Genomic DNA, 21,714 nt, shown 5'->3' with positions numbered 1-21,714 from the left:
AATACATGAGTTTCACAATTTGAGTTGAATTACTGAAATAAATGAACTTTTCCACGGCAATTTATTCTAATTTATTGAGATGCACCTGTAATATAATAATAATAATAATAATGAAATATTATTAAATATAATATTTACAATTATAGAGTATAATGTTTTATGTGAATATGAAGAGAAAAAAAAAAAAAAAAAAAGTGTATTTCCTACTCTGGGGCCGCTTTGTCCAGAGCTCCAAACAGATCTTGTTTGACTTTTAGGTTTTCCACAATAGCTTCCACCACAAGATCAGTGCCCTGAACTACAGACACAGCATCTGTGCTAGTAGAGATGTTCTTCAGGACTTTCTGAACGAAGGCCTCTCCATCCTAGAGAACGTGAGCCACAGTTATCTTTCCATGACTGAATGAACGATAGAGGACGATTAGTCCTTAAATCTTTGTGACTTCAGTTCATGTCTGTGCTGTCAAACTAACCTCAGGCTTTTCTGCAAATTTCTTCTTCGCCACTCTCTTCAGACTAGCCTCAATACCCTTTGTAGATTTCTTCAGTATGTCCTCAGATGTGTCCACCAGCACCACTGAATGTCCTGTGGATGCAGCAACCTGGAAAATAAAGAAATGAATGAAGCGCACAATGTCATTGTCGAAGTCAGTTGTTGTGATGTAGACAGCAACTCGTTCAGTGACCACTTCAATGAGAAACACTGGAAAGTGTAATTCAGGGTATAGTCCACCTAAAAATAAACATTCAGTCATCATTTACTAACCCTCATGTCCTTCCAAACCGGTATGACTTTCTTTCTTCTGTGGAATATAGTGTATGAGTGTCTCAGTGTTGTTTTTTTGCCCATACAATAGAAGTCAATGGGTACCAAAATGGTTTGGTTGCCAACATTTTTCAACATGCCCTTTTTTGTGTTCCACAGAAGAAAGAAAAACATGGATTTGGAACATGGGTGTAAGTAATAATGACAGAATTTAAATTTTTAAAGTTTAAAAAAAGATGTATTATGCAATATAAAGTTCATACATATTCAGTACATGTTTTATATACACAGAAACGATAGGAATGCAACAAACCTTAACTGTATGCTGGATAAGCGAGTGAAAGGTCATTCTTTGACATGAAGTTATAAGACGTTCAGTTATAAGACACTGTGTTTGCAACAACTTGGCCAAGATTCATTCACACATCATGGTCTTCGCAATGCAACTATATGCACCCTGAAACTATTAAAAGAATGATCTTTATCAATAACTGTGTGATAGCACTTAGCTTTTAGCCTAGCAAGGCAATAGACTAGTTCTTAGCAGATACATATATATGTAGTCAACTAGTCATATTTATTTTCCGTTACCTGTGCGATGCCAGCCCCCATCAGCCCGCCTCCGATAACTGTGACATGTTTAATTGCAGCGCGTAGAGCCGCAGAAGATGAGAGGCTCCTGATGTTCTGGCGCGTGATGAATGCCATGTCGGCGAGAACCGGAGCAAGCTTGGCTGACTTGCTGATGTGATCACGTGGTTTCCTCCTTTGCGACGACCTTTCAGACCTGTTGATATGTGTTTATTGCAGAAGCGGACAAAGTACTTAAAGTTGAAAAAGTGAAAAAGCATAATAGGACCCCTTTAAATTGCAGGTTTTCCAACTACATGATTTCTAAAAACATACCTATTCCAAATGGGATAAAACAATCTTTCCTGAGAAGTTTTCCCTGTTCATCCAGAAATCGGTCTGGATTAAAGTCATCAGGATTTTCCCACACGGTGGGATCCCTGTGTACTGACCAGAGGTTTGGGATGATAACTGTTCCTTTAGGAATAGTGTATCCACGGAACTCTGGGAAGAGACAAATGTAGCTGAAATATTCATTTGTTTGTGCTTTTTTAATGTGTCCTCTCAAAGTATTTGTACAGTCGTAATATTTGTACACCCTTTTGATTTAATATAAAAAATACAGATTCAGGTTAAAGTCTGACTGTTATCTACCTTGTAGTACCAATATGTGGATTATGGTAAAGTTCAAGTTGACCTGGTTCAGTTTTATTCACAACTTGCATGAGATTCTTCCCGTAAAATAGTGCTGTAGCAAATTTGCATGACTTGTGTATTTCTCTGCCAAAGGCCTGACCTCACCTGTGGTTTCCGAGGCCATGTGAGGTATGGACAGAGGAACCACTACAGTCATCCTCTGCACCTCCATAATGGTGGCTTCTGTGTACGGCAAACTGCCCTTATCGGTCACAGATGGGACTCTCTCAGATCCCACCACCGCATCAATCTCCTGCTGAACCTTCTCTGAAGGGTCATCAAACAAAAATGTCATGTATCACCAGAAATCAAACCTTTAGACATTTGTAAATTACATTATACAGTGCTGGGGTGAACGTACCTTGCACATCAGGGTACAAGGACATATAGAGAATACTCCACAGCACACTATTTGTGGTAGTATGAGTGCCTGCAATAAAGAGGTCTCCTATAATGTATAAGAGATCGTCCTCTGAGAACAAGCTCTCTTCTGAATTATCGCCCATTTGCTGGGCCAGCATCTCCACCAGATACATGTCTATGAAATCCCTGGGATTCTCTGGATCCAGCGTGGCCCGGTGCCTCGCTATAATCTTCTTCAGGAAGGCTGTGATGTCGATCTCCGCACGCCGCAGTTCTTTGAAAGCCCCGCAGGGCAGGTAGTAGAGCCAGGGAAAGACGTTGACCAACAAAATGGATGTGCTGACGCTAATCTCCATCCCGTGAGACATGAGATCCAGCATGGTGCGGAACTCCTGGTCCTGGTGATGGAAACGCTGACCCAGACTCATGGAGGAGATGACGTTGGAGACAGCACTGCTGATGAGAGGAGTCAGATCAATACCAGAAGGCCCTGCTTTTTCGATGAGGCTCTGCAGTTCTGTTTTAATCATGGTCAGGCCTTCATAGATGCAAGGCTCCAGACTCGGCTTGCCAAAGCCAAAGCTGCGCAGAGTGCTGTGACAGAACTTACGGTTTGTCCTCCACAAAGGACCATAGGGCGCAAACACAATCCCTGTGAACAACATTAGGTTCAAACATACAAAGCTTCACTTTTAGATTTGGTCATTTAACTTATAAATGTAAGTTAAAATTTCTGAAACCAGGCTCTGACATTCTATTCTGTTATTTTATTCTACTGTTACCTATTCTGTTTTGTTCAATTCTATTCTGCTTTATTATTTTGTTTTTCATTTCTCTATTGTCCTTTTCAGTTGTTTTGTTCTGCACCATTATCATATATATCACTGTTCTATTCTGCTCCAGTCTACTGTTTAATTTGATTCTATTCAGTTACATTCTACTGTTTTATTCTGTTCTATTCTATTCCGTGTCTGTCTCTTCTACTGTTCTATTTCATTCTTCCCCATTTTATTCTATTCTGGCATCAGTATCTTCTGTTGTTTTCTGTTCAATTCTACATTATTCTATTCTATTCTGCTCCAGTCTATTTTACTGTTCTAGTCTATTATTTTCCATTCTGCTTTGTCTGATTCTATTCTATTCTGAGTCAGTCTCTTCTGCTGTTCTGTTCAATTCTATAATATTCTGTTCTATTCTATTATGCTTTAGTCTATTATACTCTGTCCTATTCTTTTCCATTCTGTGCCAGTCTGTTATACCATGTTCTATTCCGTTCCATTCTGCAGTTTTTTTTATTATGTCCTATTCTATTTTGTGTCAGTCTCTTCTACTGTTCTATTCTATTCAATTCTACATTATTCTAATCTGCTCCAGTCTATTGTAGCCTACTTTGTTCTATTCTATTCGGAGTCAGTCTCTTCTACTGTTCTATTCTCTTCAATACTGCATTTTTCTGTTCTGTACTATTCTGTTCTATTCTGTTCTGTTCTGCTCTAATCTACGCTGATCTATTATCATGGCATGCAGCAATCATTAACAATGACTGCTTATCTTACCTTTCCTCTTGGTGATAATAGTTACGAGCGGTATTTGTGGTCTGTCAGAGAAGACCTCTGGATGGTTTAACATCGCGTCCCGGACAGTTTCATATCCTGTCAGCACGACCATAAGCTGAGGCCCAACAAAAATGCTGAATATGTTCCCATAGAGTTTGGACATCTCCAGGAGTCCAGCCTGAGGTGACAGCGGATTCGAGGCCATCTTTGCAAACTCTTTACGATACTTTGCAAGTCGTCTTACAATAAACGAAGGCACAAGGAAGCCCCCGAAGTTGCCCACGATGGGCCATGGCTTTGGACCCGGAGGGATGTTCGCGTATCTTCGATGCCTCTCATACTGTTGCAGCACATAGAAAAGAAGCACAAACGCAACCAACCCCACAATATTCGCAGGCGAGAACACACACTGCCACAGCAAAGACAGGGAAGCGTCCATGACTCGCGCACTTACCAAATCCACTGTCTCCTAAAACAGACGCATAGTTCCTCCTGATCAATACTTGCTATCTACTGATCAAACACATTTTCTTCCTCTGTTGCTGGAGCGGCAGCATGGGTAGAGTGTTTTTGTATTTTTCATTGGCTGAGAGGAGCACGCCATGCTGAGAGTTGATTGGTGAATCAACCGATGACGAAAACTAATGGGTGGGGTCAACTGATCCAATAAGAGGAAGCAGACACAAGCTTGCGTGTGTGTGTTTGAAATTGTATTTATTTTTTTTGTTAATTTAGTACATTAAGTTAAACTAAATCACATTTAGTTAATTTATTTCTAGTAATGGAAATGTTTTGAATTTTAGTTTCAGTTTTAGTTAACTAGTATAACCGTTTATAAATGTATTTATACATTTATAACTTAAGTTTCAGTTTTTTTAAATGATGCATTTTATGTATTTTAATAGTTATATAATTATAATAATAATTACAATCATCACCATCATCTTAAGAATCATGTGAGATAAATAAATAAGCAGTTAAATAAATATTGTGACCATTTAAAAATGTGTAGTTTGTGCACATCTTCAGAGTTATGCATTCGTTTCCTTTTTGTAACCTTGGTAATTCCATAAACATTTTGATAAAGAAGTGTTTAAAAAATTCATACTACATGAGGTGCACTAGGTGTTATTGTAAACCATTTATTTCCATAAAATGTCATTATGTTTTTAAGAACTGAAAATAACAGTTGGCGTGAATCATTAGAAAACGAATGCATGCATTTCTAATATAACATTGTGTATAAAATTAACGAAACCCTGTTAAACAACACCTTTTATGACAAACATATGTTTAGATGACAATTAAATAAACAGACAAGGAAAAATATGACAACTAAGAAGCATGCACAAACAAATAGATCTGTTTTGACAGAAAGCGAGAGATTTTCCAAAAATCCATCCTTTTCTAACATAACACTTTCAGTAGGCCCTTCAGATACTTTCAAAAGTGTTTATTTAAAAGGCCGCACACTGACTGAATATACTTGAATGTAAAAATATCAACAATGACTTGTCAAATAGTATTGAGTTTTACAGTATTTTGATTATCATGAACTGTTTGGCCCAGTGTTATAAGAGATGTAATTAGCAACAATAGCCAAACAGTCTTTGGTCTTTGGTATGGTGTAAACACTGAGATAGCCACAAGCGAAATATAAAACATTTCCACATGTTGGTCTGGGCATTGTGATGAATTCACGACGTCACTGCACCATGGAATATTTCTTACAGGGGTTCTTCAGACAGGCAGGCGGCCATGTGATCGGCCAGCAGAAAGAACAGGGCACTTGGGTCTGAATGTTCCTCTCAAAGAAGTTAAAAACGGGGTTCCACCATGTATGAGTGAGGTAGTTGTTCGGAGAACACTTTAAAGTCTGGAGAAAACATGAAAATATTAATTAAAATCATAATTAGGATGAATTCAAATAAAAAGACAGAACATTGTTATGCATGGTCAGATGACTGACTACTTCTGGTTTTCTAAAAACAGAAGTGGCAATGCACAGGATATAAATGCACTGCAGTTGAGAGATTAAATGACAAAAAGCAGTTCTGCGAAATTTGATATGATATTTTGGTTCCAAAGCAATTTAGTAATTTCATAAAAATCACTGTTATCATTGAGGACAGAAGCCTTGGAGCCACTTCAGGACACAGACACCAGTCCAAAGTCTCATATTAGAATGATTTCTGAAGGATCATGTGACACTGAAGACTGGAGTAATGATGCTGAAAATTCACACTGTAAAAAATAAGTGTAATTTTAACTGTAAAATTTTGTAAAAACGCTACTGAAAAAAACTGTTAATAGGTTAACAGTAAGTTCCCGTACTATATACAGGGAAAAACTGTAAAATATCTAACCAGACATTTCATGTAATTTTACAGTAAAATGCTGTTAATTTTACAGTTTTTAGAAGTAAAAATAATAAATCAATGTATAATTTACAGTCAAAAACTGTAAACTGATATTCCCAGAATTCCCTGCATGACACTCCACATTTGAAGGTATTTGTTTAAATAATCATGTTTTTTTAATAGTTTTTGTTATTAGTTATGTATATTTGGGCTTTATGTTACATCTTCTGTTGTTTAATGAAAGTTTAATGCATTATTTAAGTATCATGTGTGTTACCATGATGGTGTTTTGTGTTTCCATGAATGACTCTGTGCACCTTCTATATATTAGTATATACTTCTGCTTGTGGCGAAGCTACTTGTGATGAGCTTTGATTCTTCATGTGGCTTTCTCTTTTACCAACTGCATTATTATGGTGGTTGTCAGTATGTTACAAAACAGATTTTAATAGCAGTGTGCATTGTTGAATTTACTGGTTTACATTCAAATTTTCTTGTTTGTAAATTACAGTTTTATACTGTAAAATTTACAGTTTTTGGCCGTAAATGTGTTTACAGTTTTTCTGTATTTTACAGAAAAACGACAGAATTTTTTTTACAGTGCCAGCTTTGCATCACAGCAATAAATAACATTTTAAAATATATTACAATAGAAAACAGGTATTTTAAATTATTATAATATTTCACAATATTACTATTTTACTGTATTTTAGATCAAATATATGCAGCCTTGGTGAACATAAAAGACTTCTATCAAAAACAAACAAAAAAATAATAAAAATCCCCTTAACAATAGTTCAACAACACACTCCTACAAGTTATGTTTTCTCATCTGTAAAAATGGACAAAAATATTATTGACGTCATCTGATATGTTCCACCCAGATTGCCTTTTTTACTTGGAAATAGATTACAGGAAGACCACCAAAATCCTTATTTAATAAAAGCCTTATTCAAGCATTTCTATTGTTTCATGTTACTGATGAATGTACCTGCAGATTAGCCATAGTGTGATACCAGTAGAACAGTCGGGTGGTGATGAAATACGCCACCACCACATCCACACTGTAGTGCTCATGGGCCACCAGGATACACACGGCACCCACAGCAGCCGTTAACCAACACAGAAGATGGTACCACCAGAAAGAACGAGGAGAATCTAGAGAGAAACAAAGAATCAGTTATGAATCATAATGGGTTGCTCTTTGAACATGCAAAACGAATTGTCAGAAAGTGGCTCAGTGTCTTCTGAATGGCTAAAAACAGAATCTAAAATTGCTTACAGTGACCTCAAGTCTGTAATTAGCAGACAGTCTTTGTATTTGTGTCTTAAAATAAAGTCAGCCATCTGAGAAAGTGACATACACTCCTTGAGGAAGAGGTACGTGAGTGTGAGAATGACAGTGTGGCCGCTGTAGAGGAAGTCGCCGCACAACAGATGAGATCCAGTGATTGATAATCCACCACCAGAGAGCAACTGCAGAACACGCTGCAGCTTTGCCTGGGAATCTCCTTGGAGCTGAATGAGAGATGCAGGAAAGAAGAAATGAGTGAGGATATTGAATGTTGAAAGATGAGTGGTTGGTGACATGAATCGTGAATTGAAAAATCATTCCATAAACTGATAGAATCTGAGCCCTTTGTAAAGCCTGCAATATTTGTCTTGAGGAAGGCAGAGGATATTACAGATCTAAAAGCCAAATGCATTTGCTTATCTTACATTATCTAGGTGTAAGATCCTGAGGGGATCATGACAAAGAGGAACCGCTGAAATATATATATTTTTAAATCGGCATTTACCTTTGGTGCACAGACCATGTGCATGCCAGGCACGGGTAGAGTGGTGACGTACATGGTTATGCATCTATACATGTACAATGTGCCCAAAAGGAAGAAATATCGTCTTGCTATAATAGCCCTATACGGAACAGAAAAATAAAAAAGTAAATTTTTGTCATCATTAAACAGATTTGGGTTAGGTTGAGATTGCTGAGCTTACAACGCCTTTTTATAATGCTCTATCCATGAATAGAGAATAACTAGGGTACAAATCGCATGTTCTTTGGAATGAGAACTATTAGATTTGATTATTAGATTTGATAATAGTCACACATCTTGTTATAATTTTGTTCAATCTGTTGAAATGGTTATTATTTGTTGTTGTTGTTGTTGTTTTTATTTGTAAGTTGTTAATATGTAGCTGTGCAATATTACAAAAAATATGTAAGAAGTAACGTCAGTTGGACCCTTTCTGGTAGGACAGCAGTAAGACAAGTAAATAATTAAATTTTCCATTTTGAAAATTCCGTTTTTAAAATTGTAATGTTGACAATTCAACAAGATCAAACATTTAACCCACTTACCAAAGTTATAAAAAAATGATGGAACCTTTTTTTTTTAATTTATGAGAAATGTAAATTTCCCATTCCCATTTATTTATTTGTTTGTTTGTTTATTTATTCATTTATCAATGCTAAACCTCATATAAAGTACATAAATGATATTTTGTATGACAACCTGAAATTGATGAACAACATTTTCGGAAGGTTAAGATCCTATTACAAGTGACTTTTTCAAGAGTTTCAAGCTTTAATTTTGTACCGTTTTTATGCCATAAAGTTGGTAATATTCATTAGATTTATTTCATCAATGCAAAATGAATTTTTATAACTGCCCTCAAGACTATTCATTCACCTTGCTCAACATCATCTTAAACATAACCCCAACAATCCATTAAATGTAATCTAACAGAGCTGATTAACAGGCTACAGTGTCATCAGTATAATGTTGAGTGATGCCTCTTACTTGTATCTGTGAAAGAGCAACTGAATGGACCATATAGACACCAGAACCATTCCATTGACCTCAGTCACTGTAAACGCCCACTGCACGCGGTCTATATAGTCAAAGAACTTATCCGGCAGAGGTGGGCTGCTCTCCTTGGGTGGTACTCTCTCATGGACCACTGTGATTATAACCGTGGTCAAAACCAGGTTCAAAACAGCATAAAACAAAGCGATGAACGTCTTCCACCATTCCGACGGCAATCGGTTGCCCTTTCCTTCAGGCACGGAGATTTTGACATAGTCTCGATGTCTGACCAGGGCTTTCCTCAAGCTGTTCCGCTTCGCTTCTTCAGCAGCGTGGCTGTGGACGGGGCAAGATGTGCCAGGGGACGGCGTCCCATCTGTGTTTGTGGGGTCCTTGTTTCCTTGGTGGTCTGACGATGCCATGAGTACCCACAACTACCCACAAACGACTGACTTCCTGCTAAGACTCTCTCCTGTAAGGCACTGTAGGTTACTCTCCTCTGCGGTGATTATGAAAGGCCTGTGTTTTCAGCTCTCATATGATGTGGCTGGAACCGTCTTTTAAAAAAAGAAAACGGAAGCACATTAAAATAGTAAACTGTTACATTTTAAAGGTCAAATGGCTGATATACTGATATACTTAAATTCAATTTCATGACAGCAAATCAAATGTTTCTGTAAAAAAAAAAAATAATTCACAATATTTATCAAGATTCACCATGAAAATTGACATTCAAAATGTTCAGTTTTATTATATGATAAATTAGGCAAGTATTGGTATGATTGAATACACTTATTATATTTTATTATAGTCTTTTGGCTAGAGATCTTTCATCTATATACGAAACGTCCTCTGACCCTCTTTTATGTGCTCAATGCATTCAAATAAAGCAAAGCATATAATTTAAAAGCTGAAACATCTGACACAACTACAAAATGCCATCTAGAGAAAAGCCACACAGAAAAAAAACATCCATGTTCAGGTTTGAGTCCAGCAGTGAATTCTCAACCCAGAAACAAGAGCATTTCAGGAACGGCCTTTTCTATTTATCTGAAAGCTTTCAGGTCTGAGAACATCTCTGCTCCATCACACCCAAAGTGCATCTCAATAACCCTCATTACAGCGGCATACAATATTTACAAACAGTAAACAGAGCTTCGGGATGGACGCAGAACGAATGATGGATTGTACAAATCACTCAACATGAAAGCATTGATTTCCTCCAAATCAATTTAGGCTGAAATATAATTACATTGGAAATTAGTTCTTATTACAAATCTGCTTTGAATGGATTGTATTGTACACAAAATTAGTTCACTGTACTGCAACAAGACAAAAAATAACATTATCTCTCATAACTTTTGTACTATTACATTATGTGGATGCAACTAAATTACAGATCAAAACCGACTAAAAGAGTTTTTTTTCCATGCAAATCGTTCTCACAAAAAGCTTTAAAGAGAGATTTCTCCAATTCAAAAGCACTTGCCTGTTGTGTCCCGCAGCTCTACATGCAGAACTGAGCTCTATCGGTCCCACACTCGTCTCTGAAACTTCTCTTCGTACAACCACGTTTAGAGGGGCATGTTTTCCCAGTCTCCACCCTGCACTCTAATGGTGATGCTTGTGGTGGAGACCTGGCAGGGGAAAATCTCTTCCACATGCTCCCAGAGACAGTAAATGGATGGCTTGGCTGGCTCCGCTCCGTGCTATTTCCAGCCCTGCCTCCTGCCTCCAGACCAAGCCTGTATTTTTCTCCCAGGGAGCAGTGGTGCCCGGTCGCAAACAAATTGGTAATGATATAGTTGCGAGGCCTGTTGAGCATCCCCGCTCCCAGCTCATGCAAAGGTTAAATTCAGCATCAAAGGGAAGGACAGAAAAAACCGAAGAGACCCCGCCTCACACTTACAGAGATGAGAGAGAAAGGCTTTTCTCCTCGTGCTCTGAGTTGATTATATTATCCCTTGCAGGCACACTCATGCACTTGTGTTTTTGAACTTGCATTCCCTTACCAAAAAGTAGTATACTTCAAGTTTATTTGAGTAAGTATACTTAAGTAAAGTTCAAGTATATTTTTAAGTATACTTTATGTAGCAAGTATACAAATATCAGTGTACTAGTAGTATACTTGTAAGTGTACTATTTCAATACTCCTTGGGACTAAATTGGCCCACTTTCTAGTATATAAAACTATACTTTTAAGTATACTTTAAGTATAACAGTAGTAAACTAGTTTACAACAATATTTTTAGCTTGTACTGCAACTATACTAAAAGTGAACTTATAGGTATACAGATAGTTTACTAATTAAATACTTGTAGTAACATTTTTAGTACACTTAGAAATTTTGAAAATGTCCTCAAAAATATAGTGAAATGTGCCAAAAAAGTGAAATTTGAAGGACATTTGAAGCAATTCTCTCTATTTAAAAGATGTTTAAATTACATTTTTTTTTTAAACTTTAAGTCTGATATCAACAGGTTTGTGGTTTAAGGTTAGAGTTTAGCAGACATCATCTCCACTATGAGATAACCTCACTGATATAGTGAAACCAACATGTGTGTGTGTGTGTGTGTAACCATACAATTATCTTCAGCTGTAAACTATGAACTATATACACACCCTTTGAAGGTTTTATGGGAAGCCTCCTTGGCTGGGCCTAAACCACCATGCCTCTCCGAAGTAAACTGATAGCTGTATATGAGCAATGTAATGATCTGAAGTTGAGTAAATACATGTTAGAAAGAGTGTACCTTTGTACTGTAAAGCAGCTTTCCAAGTTTAGATATGTTCATTGAATTGGACTATAGACTCTGAACTAGATGCAACTAGAAAGATAATCTCAGAATAAAATTAGAATGATCTAGAAACAGGATTATTCTCTAGACAAAACCCATCATGGGCAAAACTTCCTCCATAATTCCAGCTTTAAGTCACAATTAACACTCTTTAATTTCTAATGCAATCAATCCAATCAGCATTAAATTAGCAGTCATAGACAGATTTATAACTCAAATAACATATTAAAGAGGAAACATTACCTTTTTCAGGTGTAGATTCAAACGTTTCATTGACCACAAAAGTTAAATTTATTTATTTATTTGGCGTGAGGACGTAACCATAGCAACGGTACCTTGGGGCGCCAGATACCATGGAAGCCGGTAAAAATAACACCTCAAATTGCTACTACAAAAATAGCTATAAAATAATTTATTATTAATAATAATAATAATAATTAAATACGGTTCACAGTATAATTCACGCACTGCTCGGTAGAAGATAAATCATGTGTCAAAAATGTAAAATAGTTTTGTGCAGCATAGTTTTAAACACGGTGAATGTTACATGATAAATGCCTCAGTATATATGAAAAAAAAATTTAAGTTGTTTTAAATGTTATTCGTTAATATAAACGTCATAAGTCAAGTAAAGTGTTGGTGGGAAGCCAAGATAAAAACAATTATAGAAGCTGCAACAGAGTTTCTAGAGATCTCTGGGATGAAGAAGCGTTGGTGGAACTCAAACGTGATGTCGGTTTATAGTCGGACTATTTTTAATGTAACACGGAGAGTTTCACATGTGTTGCCTAGTGGGTGTTTTGCTCAATTCAAACACTGTGAGTAGGTACACTTCACTTTTCCTCATTTTATTTTCGTTTGTTAATTTTCGTTGATTGTTGTGCTTAGTGATGTCGTGACGCCACGGGAAACCGAGTCAGATAGCATCCTCAGTGACTTAAAATACAGCTAAATGTTTAAAGACTATTTGACCACTTACATTTATGTGCAGTTGTTTTTTTTTGCACCAAAAATGCATGCTACATAGTTGAACACATTTACTTTCACTGACATGACTTGACCTCTTGTTCATAACACTGCACCTGTTTGTAACTTCTCCAGTCATTCACTCTCATTATACATTCTGTCCCTGGCATTATGCTGCCTAAACGTTCAGATTTTACATTTTAAATGCGTCCCTTCGTCTCTGTTGCAGATTTCAGGCTCTTCATGTGGTCTCCCCTCCACTAGACTGTCAGAATGAAGCAAACTGAGCCACAAAAGGACAGAGAGAGCCTCTATCTGGAGGTGTCCGCTGTGAACGGAGCCGTGTCTCTACCCCTGCACTCCTCTATCGTCCTCTTCCTCCTGTCCTACACAGAGTGCTCATCTTTCCATGTCTATCTGGTCACAGATCAAGCAGATATCTTGCCGTCCCTGTCAGGTCTGGTGCCCGGGGGTCTGGCTGTCTCTGACGTGAGGAGAGACGAGCTGCCAGGGCTGGTAAGGATGTGCCGTCTGCCGGCTGCGCTGGAGCCTGGCGCTTGCTTTTGCAGAGCCGGCCTGGCTGTCGTACTGAGACACATCATTCAGAGAACATGCCAGCTGATGCCAGGCCGCAGGGATGTAGCGTCACTCTTGGGCTTCAAGAATACCTGTCTCAAGGCTTGTGCCGAGGTGAGATTTCAGATTAAAAACAACCAGAAGACAAGTGCTTAAAATCCCATTGCATAGTCATAAGTGTGAACCAATAGTGTAGCTGTAGGGTGACAAGCGTTTTGACAGGAGTTCAGCATCACAGAATCACACATTCAAATGTTGACATTTGAGCTCAGTGTTTGCAGATAGTAGCTATAAGGCATAACAGAGCAAAAACAAGCTTGGGTTACTCTCCTGTTTCTTTTTTCGCTGTTTTGGAGCCTTGGGCTGTCAGTGGGACAGGTGTGATGTCTCAAGACACCTATTTCAGTCATGTCTGTCAGATATTAGCAACATTTATGGTATGAAAATACCTTAAAGCAATTTTTATAAGTGCATTTTTTAAAGACATTTTCAGGAAGTTTTTGTTGTGTGTCAGTCAACCAACGACAACTTCAAATATATACGGATGGTTGGGGCGAAAAATACGAACCAGTGAAACAAATATGGAGTTTTTTTTACATTTATGGTAATGTACTGCAGTGTTGTTATTGTTAAATAAAGCTATTAACATTGTTTTTGGAAAATGAAATAAAATAATTGAAAATAAATAAAATATAAATATTAGATGGAAAAAAGTCAACTTAAATTTTTTTTTTTAAATGTTGCCTTGCCAACTAACTGAAATAATCATTTTAATTAAATCAAGTTAAATAAGTTAAATGTAATTCGTTTAAGTTGAAATAAATTAAAGGTAAATAGAAATAAATAAAAAAAATTAAAAAAACTGAAATAATGAAAACAAAATACAAAATTGTTAAACATACACTACCGCAAAATTCCACAAAAATATTAAGCAGCAAAAACTGTTTACAACATAATAAGAAGAAATGCTTCTTCAGCATCAAATCAGCATATTAGAATTTAGCTTTGCATCTCAGGAATAAATTACAATTAAAATAGAGAACAGTTATAATTTTTTAACAATATTACTGTTTATACTGTATCTTTGATCAAATTAATGTAGACTTGGTGAGCATAGGAGAAAAAGACTGGTGTAAATTAAAATGAAAACTGAAAAATATAAAAAAAAATATAAAAAAGCTAATTCAAAATATTAATAAATACTGTAATAGTATGTAAATAATGATAAAATAATTGATATGAATGATATGCCTGTACCATATTGATTATGGGCCGATATAAGCAGTTTTTTTTTTTTTTTTTTAGTTTATTGTATCTGTCATTATTTGATATTTAACTGTGTCTGCTTGTTTTAAGATTCATATCAATTACCCAGCTCTAGTTTAAAGGGATAGTTATCAATAATAGCAAATATTTAATCCTTTTTATGAGAAAAGCTTATGATACTACCTGGAGGTATGGTATTTTAAAAGATTTGTTTGATATGGGTATTTATATGGGTTAGGATTATATAAATATATGGGTATTTATAGGATATTTATATAAAAATTTTTATCCAATAGAGTTTTTCATGTTCGAGTAAGAAATGTTATCTGATTTGCATATGGGTCAAAGACGAAAAAGGGTTTAAGCATAAAAACAATACTGCTTTAAATGGCTGTTTTTCCAAAAAAATAAAAATTTAAAAATTAAAATTTTCTGTTTATATGCTCCCTTATTCTTTTATATATTTTAATATGTACAAGTCAGAATAAGCATGTTGTTTGAATTTTTACTTAAATATTATGTTACACTGAATGACAATGTAACATTATTTAAACCAAATTTTGACATTTTATTCTCCAAAAACGTATTTGAAACCTTAAAAGTAGACACTTTACTTACATTTAATGTGCTTTCTATGGACATAAAATCACTTTAGTAAATTTCTTTTGATGCGTACATCTTAACTTCTTTGACCCTCATACAAGAATCAGGAGTGCCCCAAGGAAGTATATTTTCAGTAACTCTTTTTAGTATTAAAATTAATAGTATTGTAAGTATTATGGGGTATAATATATTCCATATATGTAGATGATGTGTGTATTTGTTATAAAGGTAAAAATAATTATATAATTGAGAGGCAAATACAAATATGTATTAATAAAATGGATGATTGGTCAGTTCAAAATGGTTTTAAATTTTCTAAGTCAAAAACTGTATGTATGCATTTTTGTCTTTTATGATCTATGCACCTAGATCCAGAGCTTTGTTTTTGGAAAGGGAACCTATAAAAGTTCTCAACAAAATTCTTAGGACTTAATTTTGATAAGAAACTGTCCTTTATTCCTCATATTAATATGCTGTGAAATAGATGTTTTTGCTAGCAAATATTAAATGGGGTGCAGATTGTGAAGTACGTCTGAGACTTTATAGGACCCTTGTTGGATCAAAAATGGACTATGGGAGTATAGTTTATGGATCTGCAAGGAAGTCATACATTAAAATGCTGGACACAGTACATCATGCAGGATTGAGACTTGCTCTGGGAGCATTTAGGATCTCTCCAATTCAAAGTTTGTATACAGAAGCAAGAGAACCCTCACTATATAACAAATTGAAACAGGCTCTCAAGTTAAGATAACAAAAGTAATCCAGCATATCCTTCAGTCTTCCACCTTCAAAATTTACACCTATATGAAGCCAGACCTAGGTATATTAGTCCTTTTGGAATCCATATAAAATCCCATTTGGAGAACTTGGACACTAAGGCTGATGATACATGGGGCAACTTTTTGAGCAATGTTGCTTGGGCACTTTCCCATTGAGAATGGGTAACAAATTTCTATCTGGATACTTTAGATCGGTCGTGGGCCCTGTGTCTCATCAGGTTGCCCGTTGATGGCAACATAGGTCAAAGTTGCCCGGCAACATTGCTCAAAAAGTTGCCCTGTGTATCATCAGCCTAAGATGGATATCATAAAATCGACACATCTGTGCCCTATATCGCCTTGGAGTATTAAAAAAACAACTATTATGATGCACCTGGCTCAGTACAAAAAAAAAAAGTTTATCAGGAGGTATTGTTGGATATAAGATGCAGCTTAGCATCTCATGTACCAGTGTACACAGATGGATCAAAAACAGATGGACATGGATCTGCTGCAGTAGTGATTGGTTCATAATGTTTTGGCAAGAGTATCCCTGGACAAAGCTCAATTTTCACAGCTGAAGCTTATGCATTACTTTTAACTCTAGAACAAATAGAAAAGGAACAACAGCATTTAAAAAAAAAATTTGCACAGATTCAATGTCCTGCCTACAAGCACTTGAGTCTTTGAAAACTAAACATCCTACAATTGCAATTCAATATAGCCATCGTTGCTGATATGGCGTTAAAACATAAATAAATAAATAACCCTTTTTATGTGCTTTATTTTAATTTAAGAAAATAGCATCAGTTTGTAATATCAAACATTTATCAGTTATTGACCATAACATGTCAATAATTACCGACTTTTCAGTACTGGCTGCAATTTTAATATCAGTGCATTTCTAGTTTGCTTAATTTTATGAAACTCTGGAAATTTACAAAGACATGTCACATTATCCGTCCAATTATTTCATGGGTCGTACATCACATGTATCTGTTATTAAATGATATCTAACTGTCGTTTGCTCCTCAGGTGAGTCAGTGGACTAGATTGTGTGAGCTGGACATTCCCTCTGCAGTGGAGGAACACTTACGAAGCCCTGAAGACCAGATGTATCGACTTCCTGCTGCGATCCTGAACTTAGAGAAGAGGTTAGGGGAACCCGTCAAAGTCCACAATGATGACAAGATACGCCGACAGAAGCTACAACAGCAGAAGAAGAGCGATTCTCATCTAAAAGGCCCTAATACAGAGATGGAGAGTCATCCCAATGAATCACATCCAGGTGTTGAGCTCTCTGCTGCTCTGGCGAAGCTCTCTGCAGATGCTGTTTCTGCTCCCGCCACCAGGGAGCGCTCTGACATCAGGAAAGTCAAGACCACAGATCTGCCAGAGCTGGAGCATGTGTTTGCAGAAGGGCTGTATTTCACCCTCACCGATGTCGTCCTGCTGCCCTGCATCCATCAATACCTGGTAAAACAAACAAATCGAAAGCAGTTTTTTTTATCTCATTACTTATAAATCACAATTCCTCACAAAGAGAACCATTCATTTATTCGTTTTAGCAGTGGAGTAGACCTTTGAAGTTATATCAAACACAGACGTCTCTCGTGCTTCTGTGACTTCTACTTCAAGGTGATTCTCTCAGTCCTGCATTAAATAAGGCCAGTAGTTTCTATTGCACTGTGATGTCCCTGAACTCTTTCAGCTTGACTAGCCATGTCCACACGTACACGGGTATTTTTATAAACTGAGTTTTTCCTTCTTCCGTTTAAAAAAAAAATCTCAGTCCACATGAAAACGCATGCTATCAAGCACTGTCAAGAGCATGTCAAACCAACAGGTGGCGATATAATCTCAACCGTAAAGCCATGTTGGCCAATCAGAAGCCTGAAAAAGTGGTGTGGCGGAGTGGATGGCGAGACGATTGGCTCCCAAGGCGGTTGGCAACAACTGGAATGTGAATGGACAGGGGTATGCAGAAGGAAGTGACGGATCAGGAAATGAATTAAGAGAAAAGAAACAACAGAGTAAATCGGATTAAAGTGACTCCAACAGGGGAGCAATTGTAGAAGAATCGGAGAGCACCGACGTCACAAGCCAAAATCTCCGGTTTTGCTGTCTACACGATAACACTGCAGCTGGAGTTTTTGAAAATCTTCACCCTGGCAGGCGTTTTCAAAAATGTTCGGAACGTTAAAGAACGCGACACACACGTCTCCCGGAAATCCTGTATAATTCAACCAATCCGATGACGACGTCAAACTCCTGAAGTTTTTCCACTTTTGTGTGCCATATGCATCAGATATTTAGCCAACGGTCCGTGAGGCTGAGACTACTTGCTAACTAAAAAGCTATATCCAGTTTGACACTGTAATGCCTTAAACCCTAAAACCCTAAGACTGTTTTAAAAGAATAATTAATGTGCCTTTATAAAATTCTAAGCTTCACATTTCTGCTTTTAAATTGATCAAAAAATGGCCCCGTTCACTTCCATTGTAATTGTCTAAATGTAAATTCCAGTTTGGTTTTGTGAAGAAAAAGAGGGATGACCTGAAAAGACTTAAAGGGATAGTTCACCCATAAATGAAAATCACCCCATGATTTACTCACCCTCAAGCCATCCTAGGTGTATATGACTTTCTTCTTTCAGACAAATACAATCAACGTTATATTAAAAAATGTCCTGGCTCTTCCAAGCTTTATAATGGCAGTGAATGGGGGGAGATTTTGAAGTCCAAAAAACGGCGTTCATCCATCATAAAAGTACTCCTCACGGCTCCAGGGGGTTAATAAAGGCCTTCTGAAGCGAATCGATGCATGTGTGTGAGAAAAATATCCATATTTAAAACTTTATAAACCGTAATCTCAAGCTTCCGCTAACTGTCATACGCGCGTTCACGAGAGAGTGGTGTCCAGCGGATGACGTAGGATGTAGGCGTAGCTTAAGCTCCGGTGAGAAGAGACAAACGCGGAAGCGCAGAGGAGAAAGCAAAACAAAACAGCGGTCATGAATTAGAAGTACAAAATGAGGATTTGTAAAGAAAAATGTCTGAGGATTTCGAAACCGAAAGTGAAAGGCAGCATGGTAGTGCTGCTTCTCTTTTGCTACAGCCTTTTAATCACTTTCCCGGTGATGCCTTAAAATGCTGCCTATGTAGGCATCTTACTAGTAGTGTTGCCAATTTAGCTACTTTGTAGCTAGATTTAGCGACTTCCCCGCCCCTTTTGAGACTTTTTTCAAAAGTTTAGGGACAAATATAGCAACTTCTTGGACAAACCTTATCTAAGTTCTCATCTTGCCCACTGATCTACGTTCATCTTTATATACTGTAGATCAGTGAATTTGCCATTGTGATGTCATCTAGTGACATTTAGCTACCAGTTTTAGTTTCTTTCAATTGAAAGCAATTGGCAACACTGCTTACTAGATCTTAGAACACAGCCCATGTAATTCTCCAGTTTAACGGCTTAATACAGAAACCAAATGGTAAATCTAAGAGATGCACCGTTCGTCCGCAAAGCACACTCATTAGGCATTCATTAGCCTTAATGATGTGATAACATATAATATAAATGTTAATGGCTGTCGCTAGGCTAAGAGTCATGTATTAGACACCATTAGTGACTGTCATATTGAAGAACCTTTTGATCTATGCCTAATAGCATTATGCTAATTGCTGGAACGGTACCGCTGGAGCAATCTTAGCACGCAGAAGATTCGGGATTTCATTTACAACCTTTGCTTTTGCAGGCCAGATCTCAAGACCCCCACCACCGGCATGTCGTATCTCATTCATCGCTGACATTGCTGTCGTACCCTGTAACTGGATCTTTTGAATTGATTTGTGTTCATTTGCAGTGAAACAGTAGTCAGTGAATGCAAAGAGATACAGGAAGATGTGCTGTAAAGTCATAGTACAAGCATTAAGCTCTTTAGGGTATTCTGGGTAGTTGTTATTAGCTTGTTTACTAAGTCTAAAGAGTGCACTCAATCTACTGGATTTTCTTTCTCTCCATTTTGTCATCCACCAAGCAAGTATCATAAGTCCGCTTGCATAGAAAAATAATAGCACACCTCTCCTCAACAAACCACACTAAGAAGTAGCGAAATATATTTTCTTCTCCATTGAACCTTACATCCTAATTAAATGGATTACAGATGAAGAAAAATGTAATAAAGAAAAATGTTGAATGATTGGAGGCAAATCTAAATGTGAGCTTCAAATCGATTTTAAAGCGATAGTTCACCTAAAAATGAAAATCTGCTTTTAATTTACTCACCCTCCGGCCATCCAAGATGTAGGTGACTTTTTTCTTCAGTAGAACCGTAAAGAAGATTTTAGCTGAAACCGTGGGCCTTGGTGATTCATATAATCCAAGTCAGCAGCTACCTATTTTTTAAAATAAAAAAGGCACATCAAGGAACACAAAATGAATACCTGTGACTCCTGATGATATATTGAGGTCTTATGAAGCAAAACGATCAGTCTGTGCAAGAAACTGAACATTATTTACAACATTATTACTTGTAATCCAGAGCCTCATGTAAACGTTTCGGAGTGATGTCCGATTCACAAGCGAATCATTCTTTTGAACCAATTCTTTTTGGTGAACTGGATTAACCAGTTCACCAAATCGGACTGAACCGTCTGAAACAGTTTGTGGCTCAAGCAGCACAAGTTATTCAATCAAAACTCACTTTCAGATGACTGACAGTCACTCCGACTCAAAATGAGCCAAAATACCAGCATATCTGATCCTATGATGAATGAACTCATCCAGCGCTCCAGTTCCTCCAACAGTCACTGAACTGAGGAAACAATTTGTCTCGTTCCAGCGGATGACGTAGGCGTAGCCTAAGCTTCGGTGAGAAGTGACACATGCGGAAGCGCAGCGGAGAGAGAAAAACAAAACACCGGTCATGAATTAGAGGAACAAAATGAGGATTTGTAAAGAAAAATGTCTGAGGATTTCGATATAAGCCGCGAGGAGACTGGTTTTCCTTTGCTGTAAACAAAACTTGGTTCTCGCGAGACTAGCATATTCTCATTGGAGCTAACGCTACACCTGCATTCTACATCATCCGCTGGACGCCACTCTCTCATGAACGCGCGTACGACAGTTAGTGGAAGTTAGAGATTAAGGTTTATAAAGTTGTAAATATGGATATTTTTCTTACAAAAACGCATTACTTCGCTTCAGAAGGCCTTTATTAACCCCCCGGAGCCATGTGAACTTCTTTTATAATGGATGGGTAAAATTTTTTTGGACTTCAAATTTTGGGCTACCATCCACTCCCATTATAAAGCATGGATTAGCCTGAACATTATTTAATATAACTCTCATTGTATTTGTCTGAAAGAAGAATGTCATATACACCTAGGATGATCTTGAGGGTGAGTAAATCATGGGGTAATTTTCATTTTTGGGTGAACTATCCCTTTAAGAAATCAATATTTAGTGGAATAACCCTGATTTTCAATCACATTTGTTATTTTGACCAATTGTTATTTTCTGCCAAAAAAAAATTACAGTGGTCTTTTCAAGTGGTCTTTTAATTTTTTTTCTATTGCTGTATATATATATATATATATATATATATATATTATGCAAGATT

At 37.0% G+C, this 21,714-nt stretch overlaps 4 protein-coding genes across 8 annotated transcripts in view; 1 reads left to right on the top strand and 3 right to left on the bottom strand.

Annotated features, from left to right (window-relative positions):
* Positions 1-1,518, bottom strand: part of hadh (hydroxyacyl-CoA dehydrogenase) — a 6,636-nt gene extending 5,118 nt beyond the window's left edge. Inside the window, exons 1-3 of the mRNA XM_016574324.1 lie at positions 1,358-1,518; positions 474-602; positions 208-365 (exon numbers count right to left, since the gene is read on the bottom strand). Coding sequence (XP_016429810.1) covers positions 208-365; positions 474-602; positions 1,358-1,474 — 404 coding nt within the window. The 5' untranslated portion in view covers positions 1,475-1,518. The remainder of the gene's footprint in view (positions 1-207; positions 366-473; positions 603-1,357) is intronic.
* Positions 1,519-1,649: 131 nt separating this feature from the next.
* On the bottom strand, positions 1,650-4,493 carry LOC107756983 (cytochrome P450 2U1-like). Its single transcript, XM_016574317.1, has 4 exons — positions 3,952-4,493; positions 2,394-3,047; positions 2,138-2,299; positions 1,650-1,840 (listed from the first exon to the last, which is right to left on the bottom strand). The coding sequence occupies exons 1-4, from the start codon at positions 4,388-4,390 to the stop codon at positions 1,650-1,652; spliced, it is 1,446 nt and encodes a 481-aa protein (XP_016429803.1). The 5' UTR covers positions 4,391-4,493.
* Positions 4,494-5,656: 1,163 nt separating this feature from the next.
* Positions 5,657-9,672, bottom strand: LOC107757011 (phosphatidylcholine:ceramide cholinephosphotransferase 2-like). The gene is made up of 5 exons (XM_016574346.1): positions 9,116-9,672; positions 8,111-8,228; positions 7,676-7,829; positions 7,303-7,469; positions 5,657-5,827 (listed from the first exon to the last, which is right to left on the bottom strand). Exons 1-5 carry the CDS (start codon positions 9,541-9,543, stop codon positions 5,657-5,659), a joined length of 1,038 nt encoding a protein of 345 aa, XP_016429832.1. The 5' UTR covers positions 9,544-9,672.
* A 2,980-nt stretch (positions 9,673-12,652) lies between these two features.
* LOC107757010 (glutathione S-transferase C-terminal domain-containing protein-like) overlaps positions 12,653-21,714 on the top strand; it is a 55,596-nt gene continuing 46,534 nt past the window's right edge. For 2 of the 5 annotated variants that reach the window (XM_016574341.1, XM_016574344.1), the window contains exons 1-3: positions 12,653-12,737; positions 13,115-13,575; positions 17,127-17,567. In XM_016574341.1, the coding sequence (XP_016429827.1) occupies positions 13,159-13,575; positions 17,127-17,567 (858 nt within the window). In that variant the 5' untranslated portion in view covers positions 12,653-12,737; positions 13,115-13,158. The other 3 variants (XM_016574343.1, XM_016574342.1, XM_016574345.1) reach the window with 3 other exon arrangements.

This window comes from Sinocyclocheilus rhinocerous, unplaced genomic scaffold (genome assembly GCF_001515625.1).
Source record: "Sinocyclocheilus rhinocerous isolate Xijiao unplaced genomic scaffold, SAMN03320098_v1.1 scaffold953, whole genome shotgun sequence".
Lineage (NCBI taxonomy): Eukaryota > Metazoa > Chordata > Actinopteri > Cypriniformes > Cyprinidae > Sinocyclocheilus > Sinocyclocheilus rhinocerous.
Note: the sequence above shows the minus strand (reverse complement) of the source record. Positions and strands in the feature narration are given on the sequence as shown.